General features: G+C 44.5%; 1 protein-coding gene across 29 annotated transcripts in view; it reads right to left on the minus strand.

Annotated features, from left to right (window-relative positions):
• Nucleotides 1-23710, minus strand: part of ANK2 (ankyrin 2) — a 260831-nt gene that overhangs the window by 141222 nt on the left and 95899 nt on the right. For 18 of the 29 annotated variants that reach the window (XM_053975085.1, XM_053975107.1, XM_053975105.1 and 15 more), the window contains exon 1: nucleotides 13805-13962. The exons of the other annotated variants lie outside the window; for them this stretch is intronic. In XM_053975085.1, coding sequence (XP_053831060.1) covers nucleotides 13805-13927 — 123 coding nt within the window. In that variant the 5' untranslated portion in view covers nucleotides 13928-13962. Of the gene's footprint in view, nucleotides 1-13804; nucleotides 13963-23710 lie in introns of those variants that run through there. 29 annotated transcript variants of the gene reach the window in all.

The raw sequence follows: 23710 nt of genomic DNA on the forward strand, positions 1-23710 counted from the left end.
ATCAAGAATTTTTGTTTCTGTAAGCAAGCAATTTGTGCCTTATAGTGACATACATCATCCAAAAGAGGGCCAGAATAGCATGAAAAACAAATAAGTCTGCTGTGTAAGTGACTAAACTTCATTATCCCAGCCATACACGCAGTTCTAAACAGACAATTTGACATCTTGTGATTGAAAACACACCTTCACATCATTCATCAGCTACTTAAGGCCTGTCACCCTGGGAAAAAACCAAATCACCTCCATAAATTTAATAGAAGCACCAAAGGTCATCGGGAAGAGCACATCGTCTGCAAACAAATTCTGCTGTAATTCTGAATCATGTATAAATTAGAAACAGGGAGATTATGATCAACTGACAAAGCACGTGCTTGGGCACTGTAGTGTCTCAGGATTGTTAAAACCAGCAGTGCCTGTAAATTAGAGAGAGCCAAGGAAGGCACAACAACAAAACTGAGCAGTTTCTCTGCAGAGAAATCCTAAGAACGCTGTAAAACTTTCTGCAGCTGCTGTTCCTAACTCATGACGTTGCGAGATGCACAATAACGGTGCATCCTGTGGTTGCTACACATGAGGCAAAGTAACCAAGGTTTTACAAACTTCATATTTTTATGAAAAATAAAGACATATGAAAGAGATAATCAAATGACCATTAGCTTTGTAGATAACATATTAGAAAATTCAGGGAAGCATGGAACACAACAACACCTTGCACAAAAAAACCCCCCCACAAACTTCTGAAGTCAAAAGAGGAGGAGCTTCACAGGTTCTCTGCAGTTCTCAGTAGCACCCAGCAGATGGGATTCACACAAAAACTGCCCTCGGGAACACAAGCCCAAATTTAAACTGCACTGCAAGCAGGAGTTACCCCCTTCTCAGTCTGGTATCTCTGAAGACACTGGTAACTAATGAGCAACACTCATCTGGCTTGCCTGGAAGCCATAAGCTGTAGAAAGGGGCATGCAGCATGAACAGATCCACACAAAAACCAGTTTCTCTCAAAATCCAATAATGCAGTTTTAAGAAAAGCACAATTACTTAAGAACCAAAATGGGGTGCTAGTAAGGTCCATTAAAGGATCTCAGTTAAAATAGACAAAACAGCAAAAATCCCAAACATACATAAACCAACAGATTTACTGCCAGCAAGAAACACAAAAATTGACTAAATAATCTTGCATAAAGCCTGTGGTTTCCTCTCAAAACTTTTCATGGCAAGAATAGGGCTGTAGCCTTTACTTGAAATTTTATACTACATTATAACTGTAACATTTTATCATTACCAAATACATTATGCTACTGAATCCTCCCTACAGTGTCCCAAGAACTGAGAGAGAACCCTTGGCCATGACCACTCCCTCACCCACCCTTCACAAAGTCCCAAGACTCCAGCATGGCCAGAGCCCAGGTGGGCAGGAGAACTCAAATAAGCAGCAGAGAATGACATCCCTCAGGACATCCAGCCTCTTCCAGCTGGAGCACCTTTTCCCATCTGCATTACTTCTTGCCAGCCCTGCTCTGTCACTGTTACAACTCATTTATTTGGCCTTCATGGCCCCACATCAAAATCTGGCCCCAAGACAGTGACAAGATGGAAAATAGGTCACAACTCTCACAAACCACTCCCTTCTCTGACACCTTCTCTCAATACTGGATTTCCATCTTTCCTCTCTGACAGCATCTTCCTAACACCAACTGGGACAGAAATATATAAAATTTCTATTACACGGAATGGAAAATTCATATATTTCCTATTAGGTAATAGGCAAGGTCAGAAATAGATTGCAATTTATCCCGACCTACCTCCTGTTACCCTTCCTTTCTGAGAGTAGTACTTCCTCCTACAACCACTCTGAACTGGGAAGTCCCATGGACTTCTTTAAGTGCTCATCCTCAGAAAAAAATCTTGTTCAACTGCTCCTTAGTCAGTATTACAGTAAATAAATAACTTTTTAAAATCAGGGAAGAGGAACCAAGATTCCCATCTCCTTGGAAGCAGCTCCCTATTTTGTGGAATGCGACACTAAGCTTATTTTTTTCCTACAAGACTTGTAGCTTCAGAACTCAATCCAGATGATCTTTCAGAACAACAGAAAACTATGTTCTGTATTTGAGATACAAATGCCTTTAAAGCAGTCATATGACAATGCAATCCAACACTGATGAAGTGAAAGAGTACATGCAAATATTTCAGCCTGAGGCAGCCACTGACAAAGCCCCCCATCTCAGGACTTCATCAGGTTGACTACAATTCCCATCTGAATTTACACTCAGAATGAGTAAAAATAGCAGGGGGTGGGGGGGAAGGAATTTGTAAGCTAAACAATAGCCAAAGCCCCAAGAAAAGTAAAAGCACAACTATTAAGCAATGATACTCTAAAATAAAGGAATTTTGTATAATGAAATACTTGAAGAGGCTATCATTTCCCAGGCCAAATGAATATTAAGTGAAAGACCTCAGGTCCTATGTGAGAGTTCTAAAAGTCCTGCTGCATTCACAGTGACAAATGAAATTCTTTATTACTGCAGAGATGACTCATCTGTGGGGAGATCTCAACACCACAGGGGAAGCAGCTGTCTGATTAAATGAATATTTGTCTATTCTTATCCATTCTCCATGAGCCTGCTCTAGCACCCACTGAAGTAAGACTGGTCTTTGCCTTTGAATCACAGTAGGATCAGTTTATCCCGGGCCAAAGGTCCTCCCTCACTCACTGCTCCAACTCCCTCCAGCACTAAAGGACTGCCAAGGACGAAAATCAAAGAAAATCAACCCCGTGGCAGTTCTGTCAGCCAGATTCTCTACAACCCACAGCCTCATTGATCAGCCACAAAATCACGGAGTCATTTAGGATGGACAAGATCCAAGTGTTCCCCCAGCACAGCCAAGCCACCACTAACCCATGTTCCCAAGTGCCACATCCACACATCTTTCAAATCCCTCCAGGGATGGTGACTCCGCCACTGCCCTGGCAGTCTGTTCCAGTCTCTGACAACTCCTACATGGCAAAACTTGGACTCTTTCCTGCCAGATCAGCAACTACCACCTGATGCTGCACTGCCTTTGCAGAGCAGGAAAGCATCTATTTTTAAATTTTAACACTTTCTCAAATATCCAAGATAAAGGCACTGATGCCCTGAAGCAGCACTTGGGAAGGGAAGACCTTTTTGTTCTTTCTCTGACCCTGATTTTCACTGACAACAGGGGTCTCCCACCTCCACAATCTGAGGGGATTAAAGTTCCACCAAGCTTCTGTATTAATAATCTCAAGGCATTACTCTTAGTTCCACATATTAAGAAGTAATGGGAGATTGCAGGATAAAATAGCCACCAAAACGTATTGCAGACAGTCCTTAGAGAACTGAAAGGATCATTGATGGGAACCATCTCAACTGCTACAAATCACTGTCAAAAGTAGAACCAGAGAAGAATATTTAGAATGTACATTCAGATGGGCTAAAGGTGCACTAGATGCTTTGCAAGGAAGCATGCTTGCTCTGCAAAAGGTACATGGGCATCTCAAGTGCCAGGTATTGGGAAAAAACCACCTTCATTTTCCCCCTCTGCCTTTGCAGATTTCTCTCCAAATCCATTTGTGATTTTCCAGTGCTTTCTGCTTCTCTATTTACTTAAATCATTATTTTTAGATGGGTATTAAGTTAATAAATAGTGCCAGAACACCAAGGTTCTCCTCGTGCCAACAACAGGCTGATTTGAACAGAAGGGGTCACAGAACATAAGAACTACGTGAAGAACATTTTGGACCTCAAGGTACATTTGCGTGACATTATCTCCCACCATAAATAATCTGCCCTTCAATCACAGAGCTGTATTACAGAAAGTGCACATGTGTTTAAAAATTACATTGGAAAACATAAATCACTAAGATGGTTATGTAATAGGAGGTGAATTATCTCCTGGTTGAAATCATCTGGAAAAAATTAAATCGCCTGAAATCATTGGCAAATCTTTCAGGTTAAGTTATTAAGAGTTAGGATTATAATATATAGTGTTATAAAACCAAGTGTTCCTTTATATCCTTTCATTACAGTTCCCTACCTCTAAACTATCCTTCTTCATCTCAAACACCTCTTCCAGAAGGAGGCTGCTTCCTCTCAAGCCGTCTGCTTTTGTATCATTAAGCTTGCATATTGAAGTTGGTTTAAAAAGAATAAAATACTCCTTCCTGTGTTTCACACTTCTGGGCCAATGATCATTATTACAACTATGCAGAGACTACAAGATAATGATGGTTTATTGCCCAAAATAATGGAATGTGTGCTGCTAAATCCAGCCAGACGATGTACAAAATGGCTAAACTGCAATAAAGAGAAAAGCGGTGTTAATTAACCTTTTCAACCACCTGCATATTCATTAGTTGTAGCAGGACTTTGGTTCCTCCTACGCTGCCCTCAGATAATTTCCTTCACTGCTCTGTTTTAGGAATTCCCAAGCACTGCTCAGAGCAAACACACCAAGGTTGGTGTCAGAGCTCCATTCCACAGCTGCAGGGACAAACTCCATGGAACTGGGAGGGACACGGGAGCCCTGTGCTGGCTCCACGAGGAAATGAATCCCATCTGCCCTCCCACCGGCACTGCACTGCCACCCCGCAGGCACCGGGAGCGTCAGCAAACCCTGAACCAAGCAGGTTAAGTGCTAGGCTTCCTTAGAAATCCGGGGAAGACAGCCAAGCACGTACTTCCTTAAGCTTGGGAGAACTCGTGCTGCAATGCAGAGCTGGCTCTGGGCACAGCTATTAATTATTTCTGATTTCACTTCTTTGGGAAACCTTTTCCAGGGCCTCATCATTCACCAAGCTAATAGCCTGCACCACTTGAGGGTGCACAGAACTCTGTTGAGGTACCTAGTGCTAACACCTGCATCCCAGGAAAGGAGAGGTTAGTAAACCAGTTATTACCAAAGGAGTGCCTGAGTGGTTTGTCTACCCTTCAGACAGCACTGCAGGCTTTGTGCTGTCCTCGCCAAGAAAAAAAAAAGGGGAAAAAATACAGCTTGGGGGATTTTTCATGATCCTAAGAATACCCCTGATGCAGTCAGTGGCCAGTGGCCGCAGCTGCCATTTGCCAAGCCCAGTCAGGCTGCGCAGCACAGACGCCGTGGCTGTGGGGGATGGCTGGATTCTCCCCAGAAAACACAGCAGCAGCATGGAGAATATAGCACAGATCTCATCTAGTTGCTATGGAGTCTCTGTGCATTTCCTCAGGAAAATTTAACTGCCATATAGCAGTTGCACTGACCAGTCAAAATATTTTTTTTTTCATCTGTATCACTTTCTGTCTCCTGCAAATGTCAAATTTTGCAAAACAAATCCATGCTCATGAAAGCCACCTCGCTCTGCACACAGCAGCTTGAGGCTCATATCAGCATTTTAGATTTTATTCAATTCATCCTTCTAAGTCATATCACTATACCAAAACACTTTCAAAAGCTATCTATTTATAAGCTTTTCCATGAACAAGATAAAGAAAAATAGGTATAATTTGGAAAATGACTGGTTTTCCTTTTGCTGTTACATAAAGTTTTGAGGGTTTAATGTATATGATGCAAGAGTGTTATTTCAATAATAAGGGGCAACAGCTTCACACTGAGCGAGGGCAGGGCCAGATAGAATATCTGGGAGAAATTCTTTCCTGTGAGGGTGGGGAAAGTAACTAAACAGAGCTGATATTAAATCCATGGACACCCTGTGGAAAGGCTAAAACAGAGAAAACTTGCACTGTTACCTGACTTAACTAAGTGGAACTGAGTCTCCCTGGCCTAGGAATGTGGATGGCAGCCACAATTCCTTTCCTTTGGGCAGCTCTGATGTCCAGCACCATGTTCATCAGCAAAAATAGAAAAGATTTGCTGAGCTTTACTATTCTCCACTCACATATGGGGGCCTTTTGGGAAATCTTAGTTACTGCCTCCTCTTGCTCCAGCAGTGAGACTATAATCAACACAATGCATGTGATTTCTTTGCTCCCTGCTGCACTGGTGCCTTTAAAAAGAAATGAAGCAGGGGAATAAGAAGGCTCCAGCAGGTCCAGGCAGTCCCCAGTAAATCGTGGCCTGAGCAGCGAGGCACAAAGTGGCTTTTGTCTGCTCAAGTCTCCTGTTGCACTGTCAGCCTCACTGGTTTTGAGCAGTGACATGTCTCTGTTAGACATCCTGGCGTAGCACAGGCCAGAAAGAGTAAATTATTTAAAATAAGCTTCAATTATTCAACCTAAACCAGCTTAGAAAGGCTTGTAATTATGGTTCTATTGGCTGAAATCCCTTTCTACCAGCCTGGGGAAATAAGAGCTACGCTCATTTTGGGTGAGCACCACTTGTCAATGCTGTCTTATTTTACATACAGGAATAAAAAGAAGGCAGATCTAAATTATCAGGCCAGAAGAAATCCACACCCCTCCTCAGGTCATGTACAAGAACAGCATCCCATTAATATTTGCTCAATATGAAACACTGCAAGTTTTTCCTGACCCAGACAATCAGCCTCACCGGGCTGTTTCAGAGCACAGGCAAACAGGGTAGCTTCTTAAATCTTGTGTTACTTCCCTCCCCTTTCTCCTTCTGTCCATTCTTATCCTATCTTCATCAGAAAAGGATTCTGCTGGAGGACAAAAAGCTGACCTTCAACAGAAATGTGTACTCTGAAACCTACTTAGGCTCACTTCCATAAAATGTCTCTTTTCCAAAGCCCTAAGGAGGTAATGAACCTGCTAGATTTCAGAGAAGTTGACATGCTAAATCCTTCATTAGCATCAACAAATAGAAAGTAATTACAGACATTTTTTCAGTTGCAGCCGTTGTTTTCAGTCTCTTGTAAAAAGGCAGCTAGCAATTCGTCTGTATTGATCTGTATGTGGAAGGCCATGGCATAGGAATGAGTGTTAACATGGTTTTGAAGCAAACTCTGAAAAACTGTAAGTGACATTTGCAATATTATCTACAACAATATACAATATAAGTGACTATTTACAATATCTGAAACTTCCATAAGTACTTACCAAGCAAAAACCCTTGAACAGCACCATCTGTGTGAACCACCTGAAATTCATTTAATTACATTCCTCAGATTTCAGCAATTCATATTATATGCCCCAATACTATATATAACTGTGTAACAGTGGGGATTATCTAAACCTACCTTGACAACCCCATGGACTGAGCAGGGAAAAAAAAAAAATTTATTTTAGCTAGGGCTAAAAGGACAGGTCGCTAACAGGCAGTTAAGCATGGAAGAGCTCATCAGACGTTCAAACAGAACTACCAGTACCACGAGTGCACAAAGGAGCTGCTTGAGACTGTCCCAGAGAACAAGAATTCTTTTTTATAAAACCTGAATAGCACCTGCGTTCCCAAAAGGTAACCCAGAAGATGTCCTGTGAGCAGAGTCAAGTCAATAGAGCACGACACTCCATCTGATTGCCAGCTGCAGTAGGTGGCAGCATCTCGGGGAACGCGGCGGTGCCTGAAGGGCAGCACTCCTGCCACCCTGCTCAGGGCCAGCCTCCTGCTCCCACCCTCTGGATGCACTATAGATTGGCAAAGGCACCCAGCAGGGCACAGCTCCAGCTTCCACCATTAAACTATCAACTCGGGGCTCGTATGCTGCTCTCACTTCAGGTGCCAAACTTTCCCCAGGAGTTCAGTGGAAAAGCCTGAGGGACTAAATTACAGAAGCCAGATTTCAGAAAGCTTGACACTTGACAGTTTAACATCTGACATCCTCATTAAACATTTTTTTAATTGCTGAACACAAAGCTGTTCATCACATAATAATTCTTCCAGTGGTGCAGGAAATGTCATGAATTTAAAGGACACAAAATATTTCACAAGGAATAAACAAATCCATCCCCAAAGCTAGAAAAGTTTATTGGGGATGATTTGTGCATGTGCAAATGCTCTCTCAACTTTCTGTAATCACTCATGCTAAGTTAAATTTGCAGAGACAGGATAGGTGGACAGTCACCGTAGGCAGGGGGTGACATTTCTCCTCTCTCTAGGTTGCTCTACTAAAAGCTCAGCAGAAGTTCTTTTTATTGATTAAGACAAAGTAAGAGATGGAAACTTGGACATTTTGGACACTTTCATAACTTTGTAGAAACAATCACATAATGAGCTAATGCAGCCATAAAATCCAAAGTGTCTGCCATGACACTGGATTGCACCCAGCAAGCTTTACAGTGCAAAGGGATTTAGCATTCCAGGAACATATTTTCCTCCTCCTGCATCCAATGTCTCACACAATAGAGCCAACAGACCCTGTTAATCTTTTCCCCAGTATTCCAGATACGGATTAATTCTACTTAAACTTCTGAAGAGGCACAGTCACCCACAATACCAAAACCACATTGAGATTAATCATCTGTATTTTGAAATACTGTCTACATGTGATTTATTAAGATTGAATAAATCTTGTGCTTCAAAAATCACCAAGGAAATTAACTGAAATAACACATATAAATCAAGGAATGATTAGACAACAATATAAAGGTGAGCAAATTTAAACTTGAAAATTGCTCCTTTCCCATCAGAAGCGAGGGAATTTGAGATCATCAATCTTGCTTCATTTCAGAACACTGTGTATTTGTGCCCATGAACATCACACCTCTCAAACAGGACATGGAGAAAATGAAGCAGCAAGTCCCAATCTATTCTGAAGTGCAACATCATCTAAAGAAGCTCCATTTCACAAGGAAGCAAACCAACGAGGTATTATTTTCACGCCCAGAAATAGCTCCATAAGGAAAATATTAGCTTGAGATACAGAAGGAAAACGCTCAAAGGGCATCAGGAATAGGCACCTCCTACGCAAACACTCCATTACAAAACACCAAAAAGATTTTTTTTCATGGCTGGAGAGGCATTTGAAACATCTAGAAATTCTAGTGAATCACAGAGACATTTGCCAAGGCAACAAACACAACACTGAACAGACAAGACATATTCCCTGCTAAGGAAAGAACAGTAGGTTAAAGCTGCAGTGAACCTTGAAAGCTTCAGTATACAGAGGTCAAGCACTGAGAGACTCTTTCCCTTCCTTATCCTGATATGAACTCCACAGGGATCCCACAGCAGGTTCACACCAGGTGAGATAGTGGTTGGCATCCATGAACCAACAGAGGAGTGACCAAGAGCAAAGAACTGCATCTCTGTGTGGCTTCCTCCCCCTCGGGATGCCTTTTTCTAGCACACCAAGCACTCCTTATTTCCCCCATGTCCTCCTTCCTCACTGAACTCTGGCCCTTTCCAAAGGGATGAACTTTAGGGCTGCTGGCCTCAGTGCAGAGCCAATGTACCCAATGAGAAGCACCCACCCTCCCTGCCAAAGATGTGCTTGAGATTCAAGTGGGCCTGGATTTAAGACAAATCTGACAACATTTGAGAATGTGAGAAGTGTTTCATTTTCTTCTTTTGTGAAAAAGGAGATGGTAATGTGAAACAATGTCTGCTGTTGAGGTAAAACAAAGTAAACTCATTTCCTGTCTCCTGCAGCTCCATAATGGAAGCTACTTAGTGCATGTTGACTCTTCCCCACATAGGCTGGAATTCTGCTGACAGCAGAATCCCTCCATCCTTGTCTTTCTGCAGGTATTTTCCAGCAGTACATCTGTGTGAGCTTCAGCTGTGCTTGGGGTGTCAAGGGAAGGACAAAATTCACCTGATGCCATTAGTTCTCAATCTCTTTTAGCAATCAGTGATGAATATTCCAGATGCTGCAGAACATTTTATGCTAAGAATGCTGAACTCATGAATCTGGCCATCAAAAAAGTATAAAGGTTTTTAAAACTTTTTAAAATACTAAATACAGACCCAACTACTGCTAGTAGAGACCAGATGTTAAACTCTGTCCTCATGACTGATGGCAAAATGGTAACAGCCATCAGCTTACCACATCTGTAACATCCAAAAATCAGTTTCATTTGGCAGCAGAATCAATTTCTATAGCAGGTTATTTCTTTGGGGTTTTATGTGTGTTTTGGAAAATCTTTTCAACACTTGTCACAGGCAGAGACAGGAAGCTGTGTCTGCTTTGAGAAGTACTTTAGACAGGGAGAAGCAAGCATGTGTTACATAGAGCCAGGGGCTAGGCAGCTGGATTCCCAGGCTGTAATTCCAGCTTGGCTGCTGACTCAGTGAGTGACCGTCACAGAATCACCCTGCTTCCCTCGCCTCATTCTGCAAAGGGTGAGCCACAGGCAGCTCTCTCCAAAGACACTGAGAGGCCAGTGGAGCTGGGCCTTATGTATCCTGAATTTAGGTAAAACGGAATTAAATTGCAATAAAATTTGTATGTTTGAAGCGGCTCACCTCCTGTGTTAGTACCAAGTTTTTAATGCTCTTAATACATTTGGGTACCCACACAACCATTCAGAAGGTGGGTGGGCTGTTTACATGCAGGTGTTTGCACCAGTACCCTTTTTTCCACATTGCAAGAAAAGCTTAAACCTGCATAAAAGGGAAAATTTCCAACTTGGATGTAAGACAAGCTGAGCTGCCTCTTGTCAACTGGTTTTTAAAATCAAACGAGTCAATCTCAAAAAGAACGCAAGAGCAAGTCTTCAGTGTGCAAATTCCTTTCCCCAGTTTTTGAGCGTAGAATAATTCTGTTCATCTTTAAAGAACCACTAAGGATGGCCAAGACATGATGTGAGCAGCTCGCTGCTCCTGCTGGGCCTGCTCGCAGCTGTGCTGCTGGCCAGGGGCCTGCTAGGGCCCGGGGCTACAACAGGCAGCAGCTGTGACAACATCTCAGAACGTTCTGGTCCCAGCCCAGCAGCACAGAGGCTGCAGCCAGTTTGCAGTGCTGCTGCCCAGCCAGGTGATGGTCACATGGCAAAGCGTTCAAGAGGCAGAGGCACAACGAGCCCACGCCCTACAGCATCCCCGGGAGCTTGGAGAAGGGTGGGATGGCGCTAACAGATGCCCAGCACCCTGCCAGAGTGGAAGAGCTAAGGCCATGGCCCTTCATTTATCCTCTTTTGCATAATCAGGATGTTCCAGGGACACAGGAAAAGTTTCTATCACGAGGCCAAACGAGCGCTTCGTGCACTCGGCACGTACTGCTGCGTGGCACGTATCCAAATGAGGATTGGGAAAGACAGCCCACAGCACCTGACACATTCCCCCACTCCAATGATCCTTCCACAAACAAAATGGATCTCCATTGTAGGGAAAATCCACTCACTGCAGTGTAAGGCCTTTCAAACAAATCACAAAGTTGGAACCAGATTCCCCCTATACAGAAACACTGTAAGTGCTGAGAGCAATCAAAAGTATATTCATTTGCATTTTGCCTCTTGTGGACCTGCACACCTAATTTGTTCCTAGCCTCCATTTTTCAAGGAAGTCAACAAAAACTGGGAGGGCCCCTACTAGGAGATAATCCCATTTCACAGTAAAACCATTTATTGCTCTTCAGGAATTAAAGTGACAGATACACAAATATCTCACAGATAGGTATCTCACTTAAATTGATGACTAAATAAAAAGACTGTACTTAGCATATATTCTCTGTTTGGTTTGTTCTGTGTATATGTGATGGGTGTGCATACAAACCCACATCTCTGATCTGCTCTACACCCTGCATTCTGCACAGCACAGGCATGCACAGATCCAGACATAAACAACTCATTCCTGTGCTGCTGTGTGCCTCCTGCAGCAGCAGCAGGAGGGAAAAGCCCAGCCTGACCCAGCCCCCGACCATCTGACTGAAGGCAAGTTTAGGGTGCAGCCAGGCTCTTGTTTATGTAACAGCAAGGTGCAGCCGCAGTAGACGGGAGCCAGGAGCAGGGGTAGAATATTAAAAAGGAGGAAATGCACACAACGCTGAAGTGTTCCCCGTATTTTCTAAGCAAAGCCCGCTGGTGATCCCTGGATCCAAAAATCTGATTAGGAGCCTGCATCAGCACACACGGTTACTAACAGGGACGCGGCCTGAGCCTGCCTGCTCGCAGCCAGGGATATGCTGCACTCTGGGAAGAGAGATAGCAGAAGGGGCAGTACTAATTCTATCCAGCTTTAATTAAAGTAGTCCAACAGGCATTTGAATCAAACGCGTCGAGGAAATAGGACTTGTGACAATCGGGAAAAACAACACACGCTGTAATTAAGTAGCTGAGATGGGTGCTGGGCAGACAGGAAAAAAAAGCCCTTCCAGCAAGGACATCCACACATTAAGCACATTTTTTAAAAAGGCTGCTTTGCAGAGGATTCCACAATCAAAAATGTAATCACAAAAACTACCTTATGCTGCAGTGCCCCATTTAAGGGATTAGGAGAGTAATCACAATCTGCTCCAAGCAGCCCTGCCCAGCATCCAGACACTGCATACGTTAGAAATGACATTCCTGTTTTTGATAAAGACTATTTGGATGTGTCTTAATGAACTCTGCAAAGTGAGCGTTTGAAAAGTCACGGAGATCACACCCAGAGGTCCCAAAGGCATCAAAAGGCCTCTGTCATTTTATTTAAGCCATGCACTTCAGATTACAAAAAGCCTTAGATTGAATGCAAAACAAATTCAAAACTGCCCAGGTATGCCAAGGGAGCAGATGGCTTCTGAATTCTAGAGATCTGCCAAGAGGATCTGTAAATTCAAACATTACATGGCTGAATTCTAGGCTTTTCTTTTCACTGATATCTGTGTTTACATGCAATGTAGCAGAAAGGGGCAGGGGGGGAGGAATTGCCTCTTGATATTTTCTCCATCCATTTTATCCATTAATAAAGAATGGGTAAAAACACAGTGTCATGGAATGAGTTAATGCATATCACAAGCTAGAGAACCCAGACATGGAAGGAAAGAAACGGCAATGAGAAGGCATTAACACAGGCATTCCTGATGTATCACAGTCCTAGAGCAAAGATGAACAGAACATTTTAATATTTTCTCCACTATTGTATTTTTTGTGTCCTTGGAAACTACAGAGCGATCTGTTAAACAAATCACCTCTATTGATTTTTTTATTGTTCTCCAATTTTTCATCCCAAGACAATGAGAGCTGTCATTCCCTCTAAAACAGAAGGAAAACAACAATTAATTATAAATTATGAGAAACCTCTCCAAAATCAGAATAATCTCAAGAGATACAGCTTAAGAGAACTAGAAAGTGCCATCAGTAACAGAGGCAAACCCGACAGATTGCAGACTTGTGTGCCAGGCCCTACCTAGACAAATATACCTGCAGTGTGCAGCGTAAATACACTGAATCACAGCGGCAAGCCCAGAATCCCTTTTGTGACACCCAAAAACTGCAACACAGCTCAGCTGATGCTCCCAGCTCCCCAAGGCAGGTCCTACACACAGCACCGAGCACTGCTGGGGAGGTGGGAAGCGGAACTAAAGATGGGAAATGGGGAAGAAATGCTGTTGTGAAGTAGAGAAATGCACCTTCACACTGCTAAGCACAAGCACAGCCACCTCCCTGCCTTGACAACTTCTTCAGATCAGCCAGAGGCTTGGAACACCTGGCTGGGAATGATGGCAAGGAGCTCCAGGCCTTCTAGGATGAAGGGAAAGTGGAGATACCAGCATGCCATCTTTATGTACACATTCCCTGCGTGGCTGCGAGCTGCCATGGCTTGCAGCACTTTAATCTCACTGCAGATGGGCTAAGACCACAGCAGGGCTCAGACAGGATGGGAAGGGATGCAAAAGGGAAACGTGATGGGAAAGGTCTGAAAAACGAAGGGGAGAGCATAGCACATGGCAGCAAACACCTGTGAGGTGCTGCACAGACAGAGGAAGGGTGGGGGGAAAGGGAGAAGGGGGCTGGTTTCCGCCTCATACCTTGCGTTTCCGATCAGCCCTAGAGATTTTCCGCTGTCTTTTCCTTTCCTTCTCAAGGTTTCTCTCCCTCTCTTCAATTTCTGACTCTCGAACTTTTTTAATGGAAGCGGCCGCGTGAGCCATTTTGGCGAGGACAACACCAGCTCCGAGGAAGCTGTTCCCAGCACACGCGGATCTCCAGGTGATTTATTTTTTCCGCAAGGGCACTGGCTGCGAGCCAGAAGTTCACGGCGTAATCCACTCTTCCTCCTCCGGCACCCCAGGAAAGGTCACGGCTCTGCCCCAGCCCCTGCAGCACCCATAGCTCGGGAGCAGCAGAGCCGTGTCCACGCACGCAGCGTGCCCAAGTGCCCGCAGCCACACACGCGAGCAGGGAGCAGCCAGAAAATACCTCCTAGCAGGCTGCAAGCCCTTCAGCTTGGCGGTGGCTGCAAGAGAAGGCGGGCTCCAGACTCAGCTGGGAAGGAGAAAAAAAAAAAAAAAAACCCCACAGGGAGGGAAAAAAAAAAAAAAAAAAGAGAAGGAAAAGAAAAATCGGCCTTTAAACACACATCACCAAATTGGGAAGGTCTTTTGGGATTCCTCCGGAGAGGCTGCGTCTTCTGGCTGGGAGGAGGGCTCCACTTCAGCATCCCCAGCGAGAGGGGGAGGGCGCAGCTCCCGTCAGCTTCTCACATCGCCTTTACACGGGGTGAGAAGAAAATGGTGCAGTCTGACTTACTGACTTGCCGCCGCTGCGACCGGCTGTGCCGGAGCCCGGCACACGCCTTGCTGCTCCTCTCCTCCTCCTCACGATCTTCCCTCACTGCCGAGGCGGTCCGTAGGAAGCCGGGAGGAAAATGTGCGGGGCTGGGAGAGCCCAGGCTCAGCCTGCTCACCTGCAGGCAGCGGGAGAGACGCCTGGAAAGGGCTGGCAATGCTCAAGTCCTCATTGTGCCTCTCTGCAGCCACGTGAGGCTGCATCAGGAGAGCTGCATTCAGCAGCGAACCGAACGCAGCGAGGAGGGACAGCACAGAGCACGCAGCATAATCTGGGCTCAGTCTGACCCGCTCGGCTCAACCCCACCAAAGTCAAAATAATACCGCCGGGGTGCTGCTTGTTATTTTTCAACCCCAAAAGCTGCTCTCAAGCACTTCCTAAAACAACTTCTGAAGGCCTGCCTTGAGGATGGACAGTGCTTGTACCTGCAGACCAACAGCGACCGAGAGACAGTAACAATATGTGGCTACTTAGTGGCCCCCACTCCCCAGTGGCACTTAATATCCAACACAGATGGGTCTGTCAATTCCTCATTGCTTAACCCCCTGCTAAACCAGCACATCAAAGTTCTACTCCTGCCTCCTTGGGTAACTCTTATCACTATTTGCATCAAGCTTTTATTCATCAAAACAGGCCACGGGTAGATCAAAAGAGACTTTGCACTGGTTGCTAGCAGACAACTGATCCCATTTCAGCTCCCTCCAACACCAGTGCTCCAGCCCCTTCAGGCAGGTGCTGAGGGATAGGCAGGATGTGACTCGCCAGTGCAGCAGAGCTGTCTGCATCCCTGGCTTAGTCACCACCACCCCAGAGTCACACGGACACAGCAGCTCACCGACACCAGCACCAAACCCCACCAAACCAAAGAAACAATGCCCTGAGCCAAGTTTTCCCCTGCAATATATTCCCTGACTTCAGGGAATTGTACTGAACAGTCCCTAGAGCCAAGCACCACGAATTTGCCTGTAACACAGCCCCACCACATGAGTGACAAATGTCCTGAGAGCTCTTCATGTGACAGCAGCTCATAGACCAGCCTCAATTCCCCCCTGACCTTGCTGTGCTACCCACAGAACTTGGTGGTCTCCAGCTCATGTGAAGCAGGACCATTTATTGTCACCATGGAACTAATCCTCACTGATGACTTCTGTTGCTACCATAAGGCTTCACTTTGAGAATAAACTTTTACAAGGGATTATATATGGAAACTACAAAGCATTATAAAAGCATCTTTAAAACAGGGATCTATTTTGTATTTGAGCCAGTGATCTGTGCATTCAATCCAAAACACATTTCCCTAGTGGAAGGAGGCATGGGAAGCAGCAGGGCAGGAAGTGTCAGCCAAGCTTTTTCTAGCTCCTCTCTTCGTATAGGCTGACTTTCTCCCAGTTGTTCCCATTTGTGGAAAACTAGGCTACACAAAGCTAATGGCTAAAACACAAGTGGCTGCAGCAACAGCCAACAGAACAGTGAGACAGGTGAAAGCAGCCATGGGAATAAAATAAAGGGGAAAATTGCAACCCCTGGTAGGACTCTGGCATGCCTTGTTTTCTTCACATTGTATGAACCTCACAGGTACCATTACTTGTAAATCAGAAATTAACAGCTGGTAGTCAAGAACTGAACTTTCCTGATACCTTTCCAACCTTGCCATGGGATCTTAAAGAACAAGTTTGAAAATAAGACCAAACCACAAGCCACCACACTTAAAAATGCCAGTCCTAGGATTTCCCTAGATCATGGTTCAAGGTGTCTAAGTCATTAAATCCTGCAACACAGTCCACACAGTAGGGTTTGATACACAGGAAGGTTTATGGCAGTCATTATTATCAAACAATTAATCATCTCTTGATGATTGATACATGCAGGCTCATCACCTCAGTATCAAATGATTAATCTTTCAGAAAATTCGCTTACAATTTAACCAAGGACTTGATGTGCTTTCTAACCCAGGCCACACAGAGAAAAGAGAAAAACATCAGACACTGGAACTGAACAACTAGTGCCAAGTAAAATGAAATAGCAAATATTCTTTATAGGATTACTGGTAAAGAAGAACTTCAGGCCAGCTCTGTGAGTTCACCACTATGTTCCACAAACATTTTCTCCCTAACATCAAAGAGGCATAAAAATATGGAAAAAAAAAAAAGTTACTTTTGATAGATTATTTTGGAAAGAACATATCTGGTCTGGGGAGAAGAACATAAGCTTTGTCAAATATTGATACTTTATGTCCATGCAGAAAAGAAGTATTCTAAGACAGATTTTCCTAAAAAAAAAAAAAAAAAAAATAGCAACAGGCTTGTCATCGTATTGTATATAGAGATCCTAACAAAAACAAATTCTTCTGCAGACATCAGTCTGAAGATTACATTTTCATGTAAAAATGGAGACTGAGCAGTTTCCCTCTAAACATAGAAAACGTATTGTGGAGGTGCTACATCAGAAAAGCAGAACATACAGCGATGCTGTCACAAACCATGTGTGGGAGGGGAGTGGGAGAGTGGGCAGATAACAGAAGAACACAGTTCCAGAAAAAGGGTGGGTTTTCTCTGAAATGCATGTGTCATCCTCAGCTCAGAATGTGGAAATAGAGAACTCGTGAGATTCAACAAATTCCCATTTGGAATAACAAAGCTTATAAGGCTTCAACCTGGCCAGAGCCCTGTGTGATCTGTGAGCAGACTCCAAGTGATGAACCTCACTGTGAGATACCAAGATAGGCATGCTTCACTGGGGTTCCAGTTCCTGTCTGACTGTTCCCAAGCTGGCATTAAGCATCAGCTTCCTGACCTGATGTGCTGATTTCAGAGTCTTCAGGTTCTGTTCTCTCTGGCCTGCCCCACCAGCTGAGGCACTCAGCACCAGCACTGCAGTGCTGCAATGGCCACAGCTATGACCAGCACCAGGCTTTATCTGCCAGCTTTCAGGCAGACAGACTTGATTCACCGGGCAAATCAGCATTTGCAGTCTATAAAAACCTAGTGGGTGAAACCCAGCAGTAACTGAGTACAAAAAGAGAGGATGTACACAAGTGATTCTCTTCCCTGAATCATATCTACTATCAGGTGTCCAGCTCACAAAAACAAGCTTCTCTCCACATAAATCATGTGGGCAGTGCAAAAACAAAGTTAAAACCAAGCCTAGAAACCATGCTGAGGAAGTGTGACTCAAATTTGTTCCCAAAGGTACAGAAAAAAAGGGAGGCACTGATGGAGTGGGAAAAGCCTGTCCTGCTTCATAGCCAGAATGGAGACTGCTGTTTCCAGTTCTAAGCTCTAGTACATTCAGCAAGCTGCCTGGAAATGAAAACCATTTAAAAACAGCTAAAAATGGGAAAGGGCTGTCCTAGGCAATAGTTGGCCAGGACGAAAACTGGACAACTCAGTATTTTGCCTACTGTCACGGAAAACCCTTCTGGAGAAGGCAAGTTCCAATTACAATCCCTGAGGGAATTAGGCTCCCTCCAAAGCGATGCCCTGCGTAACTTGTACGCGATAATGCACAGGTGCGCGCATTTTGCAAAATCTGCAACAACCATCATCCCTGCCCCTATGAATTGTGCACTGATTTAAACTTCTGCTCCCTGCTGAGAGGCAGGACAGGTCAGGCCAGGCTTGGAGGTGTGCACACAGCTATGAGTGGCCCGAAAACCAGAGAGCCCTGGCTCACTGGATTAGTTCACCTCCACCCACAAGCATGGGTGAAGACCTCCCCTCTGCTGCTATTCCAGCCAGGCTAAATGGCAGGGGTGGGCAGCCTTCCCCCTCTGCTCAGGAAGCTCTTCTCTCCACACCGCCTCCTGAGGGATGCGGATGGAGGTGATGGAATTGTTTTAATAGGCACAAAAATACTTGGGAATTCCAGGGCAGATGAACAATGTACTTAATTCAACTACTTAAGAGTATTTGGAGGGATAGTGTGTATTAGCATACCCAGCCATTTCAGTACCTGCAGGACTATGTATTCCTAGAAAAGCAGCAAAGAAATCCTTGCACAAAGTAAAAGCACAAAGCTAACTATGGAAACACAGGCTACAGTTATAAATTGCCTCCTGTATCACTCATTGTTTAACCCACACCCTTAGTTACTAATCACATACTAGTTATCTTATAGGTATGTAATTCTAAAGGTACAATAACTCTGGAAATAAGCTAGCAATCATATATCCATGCTGTATAGGTTTCATTTTGTATTTCCTAAGAGAAAATATATTACGGTTAAAAAAAAACAAGCTCTACATTCTCTCATTCTCATTTTACTGAATATGCAAAGACAACGTGGTCTCCTCAAAGTTCTATGCTGGAAATGAGTGTCACTGAACTGGAAGAGAGAAGATGATATATAAAACTATGCCCTGCCTATTTCTGTACCTTGAATAGATCCATTTTATTAATTGAAAAGAAAACAATACCAATCAAATGAAAAGAGGCAAGTTGAGGTAGGAATGGACCTAGATCAGACCAGTTTTAACATCTTCCCCTTCTATTCTGTTAGACCACCAGAGTATAAACCACAGCAGTGCCACTTTTAGTGGTCACCACCAAGAACATATCACAGATGATAGAGTAACATTTCAAATACCACCCCCCACACACACACAGAGCAAGTTTCTGTCTTGAAGGTGTTCAGTTCAACACTGGCAAACACTAAAAGCAATTAATAATTAATCCGGGGGGGGGGGGGGGGGGGGAAAGCAATACTGCTTAGCTACCTTCATCTTGGGAGAGTTACTGAAAATAATAAAATAATAATCTGGTTTTATAAAATTATTTTTCCTATATTATGGACTAAGAAAATGAGATAATATGTTCCTAGTAAAATAAGAGCAGTCACTGTGGAATGAGATCAAAGTCTTCTGGCTCCAAGAGTGGTGAAAAATTGGGTACCTAGCAAAGGGTAGAAAAGGACAAACATGGATCATAATTTCGAGTAATCCAGCAGCTTCTGGTTGTTTCAGACTGCTGGGCATCTGTGCCAGGCTTTTCCAGTTACACAGCCATCCTTACCAGCTGCTTTCCAGGATCCTGTGCAGCCTCTTTCAGAGCCTTTCTGAATTTCCAGCATCCACAACACATGAAGGCCAAGTTCTGCTGCTCAACTACATATCCAGAGTCACTGTTCACAGGTGAGCACTTACAGACCAGCAAGGAGCCAAGATAAGATAATTGCCATTATAGAATCATGAAAATCCTGCAGTCAGTCTTTGTTGCTGCCCCAGTTGTGCCATGGCAAAGAAAGGCTTTACATACACCAACAATTTCCTAAACACCAAGAAAAGGATGTAGAAAGGCCTTTCAGAGACTGATGTCCCTGGTTTAAAGAAATACCCCAAATATGAGGTAGAGGTATCCCAGCTGCATCCAAGTTGGCAATTCAAGAAGCACATTTGTCTCATCAGAACCCTAAATAAACTACAGATAGATATTCCTAGCAAGTGTGCCCATCCTGTGGTTTTCCAATGATCCCTAAGTTACATTAACTCCAAATACTGCTCCACTTGTATTTGTTTTCATATTGATTGAAAATATTGATGTCACATTCTATTTTAACTAAGTCAAACAGGGCCTCCTGCAATGGCTCACTAAGGGCAACAGCAGACATTTTATTGACTTCAATGGGTTTGGGAACAGGACTTTGACAATTTAATCCAACATTGCCATGCACCGTCTCGTCTTCCTTCCTGCTTTTACCTTTGGATACTGTTTGGTTCTGGTCTTGTGAGGGCAGAAGCTGCTGTTAACACAAGGAAGGATCCAAGGGACTAGCATGAAGGTGCTTCACACCTGCCATACCTGGTTTCCAAAGGGCACACCGTGCTCCCCAGGCTCACTTCTCGCATTCCCTCATCCCTGCAGTTACGTTGCTGGATCTGCTGCAAAGGGGCAGGGCCCCACCTGCTGCAGGTGCAGCTTCCCAGCCTGGTGCCTGCTCCACTCACAACACCTGGAATGCCTCTGCAGCCAAGAGCAGGGAGCTTGCTGGGCTCTGCTTCCATCCTGCTGCTCCCCCACTGCCACCTGGTGCCACAGACAAATTTCCAACAGCCTGAGGGAATGCTCCTTCTCTAATCCTACATCCTGATACAGGACATATTTCAATCTTACAGCTAATTATCTGGGAAAGAGTCACAAAAAAGCAAGTTTCACGCTGAAAGATACCTGCATATATTTCACTTGTGTCCCTGATGGACCAATCCTACCACTTGCAATGTAAAAGTTCTATTACTTTGTTTTCCCAAAGACAAGGGGAATATTGCCAGTGACCAGCCTGAGGAGTGAAACGGAGGGCTCTCCATTCTAACCTCACTGACCTACCTGATGCAGTAGCTTAGTTCACTTAGAAATTATCCTGTTACAATAATGTGGCTGAACTGCAGTGCTGCATGTAGTATAAACAGGTTAACAGAAACATCTGTTGATCTGGAAACAGAATTCTGTTCTCTCAAGGCCAAGAGGGTGATGTAAATAAAAATAATTTTACCAACTATGATTATATGAAAAATAATTACACCAGGGCAGCAAGAGCTTATAACAGGAAAACTGACTTGTTTGCCACCGGAAGCCTTAAGCCAATGTGACCCACATCTCATCCATTTTAAATCCTTTCAGTTGCAACCTCGCTGCTGCACATAATCAGCTCTGCTTAAGCAACCATGCTGTTATGCATAGAAGTGTGCCTGCATTTCAGTGTTGGACCAGGTGACACAAGTCCATGTTTGAACAGGTTCTACCTCCAACAAATTCAAACGTTACCTGCCCATAGTGACCAAATCAAAAGCTTGACTGATTGTTACATACACAATTATTATTATATGTGCGCATATGGATTTTCTCACTGTATCTAACAAGAGAAGACCTTGAAGCAAACAAGTCTGCTACTTGTTTATAAAACCAGAGGATAAAGTTTTGTACTAAGGATTCTCAAAAGCTCCCAGACACTATCTAAAATACACCCCAAATTAACCACCATAGTAAACACAGTAACATATAGAACATTTTTGCTAAGCTAGATGTTTTCCACCTTTGCCTCAGCAAGGAAAGAGAGTGAGATTCCTTTACTCTGGGAATCTCTTCCCCCACCAAATAACTTCAGTGGTCCCAATGTGTCCCCAAACCAACACAGACACAGCATTATTGCCTGTGGAACACTGAATTCCATATACACAGCCAAACGGTGCCTTTAGCAGGCATTTCTTTGGAAAGGACGGTAAAAAGAACGTACGGAATTTGCTACAGAGTGAATCCCAAGGCCGAGCGCTTCGTGCTCCCCTCGGGCCTTTGGCGCAGCACCCTGGAGAGAGCCCAGCACCCTGGAGAGCGCCTGGGGCGGGGATGAGGCGAGGAGAGGAGGGAAACGCCAGGAACGCAAAAGGGAGGGGTCGGGAGCAGCTAGGGACACGTCCTGGTCCCCCTCTGCGGCCACTGAAAAGTCAAGTTTGAAAATCTAAGCAAGGCAGGTGTGTTTCCTGTGGCACAGGCTGGTTTCTGCCGGAAACATGGAGGCAAGGGAAGCACAGTCAGCGTTGTGCTTCCCACCAGGAGTGCCTGGGGAACGGATGGCAAACGATCCCCCTCTCCTGGCCTAGCAATGCTAAAGCAGCCTTGGATTCACATTTCACACAGTCACAGAACGATTTGTGTCGGAGACCACTTAAAGCTCATCCAGTCCCACCCCCTGCCATGGGCAGGGACACCTTCTACCAGCCCAGTTCCTTCCACTAGCCCTGTCCAACCCTGTCTTGGAAACTTCCAGGGACGGGGCAGCCACAGCTTCTCTGGGCAGCCTGTGCCAGGGCCTCACCACCCTCAGAGGGAAGAATTTCTCCTGGGTATCTACTCAAAACCCACCCTTTTCTCAGTTATTCTAGCCCTACATGCCCCTCTCCAGCTCTCCTGTAGCCCCTTTGGGCTGAACACCCCCAACTCTCCCAGCCTGGCTCCAGAGCAGCACTGCTCCATCACTGAGCACCTTCCCAGCCTCCTCTGAGCCTGCTCCAACAGGTCCATGTCTCTCCTCCACCAGGCCCCTCAGGGCTGGAGGCTCCAGCTGGGGTCTCACAAGAGGGGAGCAGAGGGGAACAATCACCTGCCTTGACCTGCTGGCCACACTTCTGACTTGGCCTGTGACAGCTATTTCAGCATCAAAGTGGCCCCAGCACAAAGCTTTGGGATGGCTGAAACACAGCCCTGGTTTAGGGTGAGACCGAACAAGACACTCCCTGTAGCACAAAGACTGAGAAATCCTTGGTATCTCTGTGAAGTCCAAAGATAAAGGCTAGAGGGGAATTTCTAGAGGAAGCACCTGAGAAGATCCAAACACCCAAAGCAGCAGAAATGAAGACATTTTTCTCTGAATGACAAAGCCAGAAAGCCAGATCTCAACTCCAACCCCAGCAAGACACCGTGTGCCTCGGACCAGCGTACAGGGCACTGCTGTGGGAAGGGCCCTACCTCCCCCCTGAGCTTCTATTGGTCTGGGAGCCATCATCTACATTCTTCAGCAAGCACCTGCCAGGTGACCTTTCAAAAGCATTTCATAACCTATTACAAATAACTTTTAAAATTTGTACTACTTAGAAAAGTTATTTTTGAGTCAGCTAAACACACAGATTCCTCAGAAATCACACAGGATATAGCTTCTATGTCGTCCTTCTATGACTTAAAAGCGTAATGCAAATCTCACTTTCAAATACTAGCTTTTTCCTTGTTCTTCCTAAAAGTAATACTGTAGTATAATTTTTATGTTTTGCCTTCCAGGCCTGTGTTTATGGCACCATATACTGAAAAACTCCTCAGACACACACAAACAAAAATATATATTTGATGCGCAGCATTTTTTTTCATTGTGAACTCATCAGGTTAAAGAGCTTGTCCATGCCAGTACACCTTCAGTTGTGTAAAACAAAGCACTACCCAGAATCGGAGATACATCTGACACAAAGTACATATTATCATGAACCTGATCCCAAAGTGCCTTCCATTTCCATTAATTCCTGGGCAAGATGAGGATAGAAAATACTTCTTTTTAAACAACTAACAGGAATGGCTCCCACTTCACAGAACAGAGGCAGTGCTCTGTCGAGATTAATCACCTCCACTTTTGAAAAGTACTATCTTTCTAGGAAGAATAATTTCTGAAAAACA

Source organism: Vidua macroura, chromosome 4 (assembly GCF_024509145.1).
Source record: "Vidua macroura isolate BioBank_ID:100142 chromosome 4, ASM2450914v1, whole genome shotgun sequence".
In the NCBI taxonomy this organism is placed as follows: Eukaryota; Metazoa; Chordata; class Aves; order Passeriformes; family Viduidae; genus Vidua; species Vidua macroura.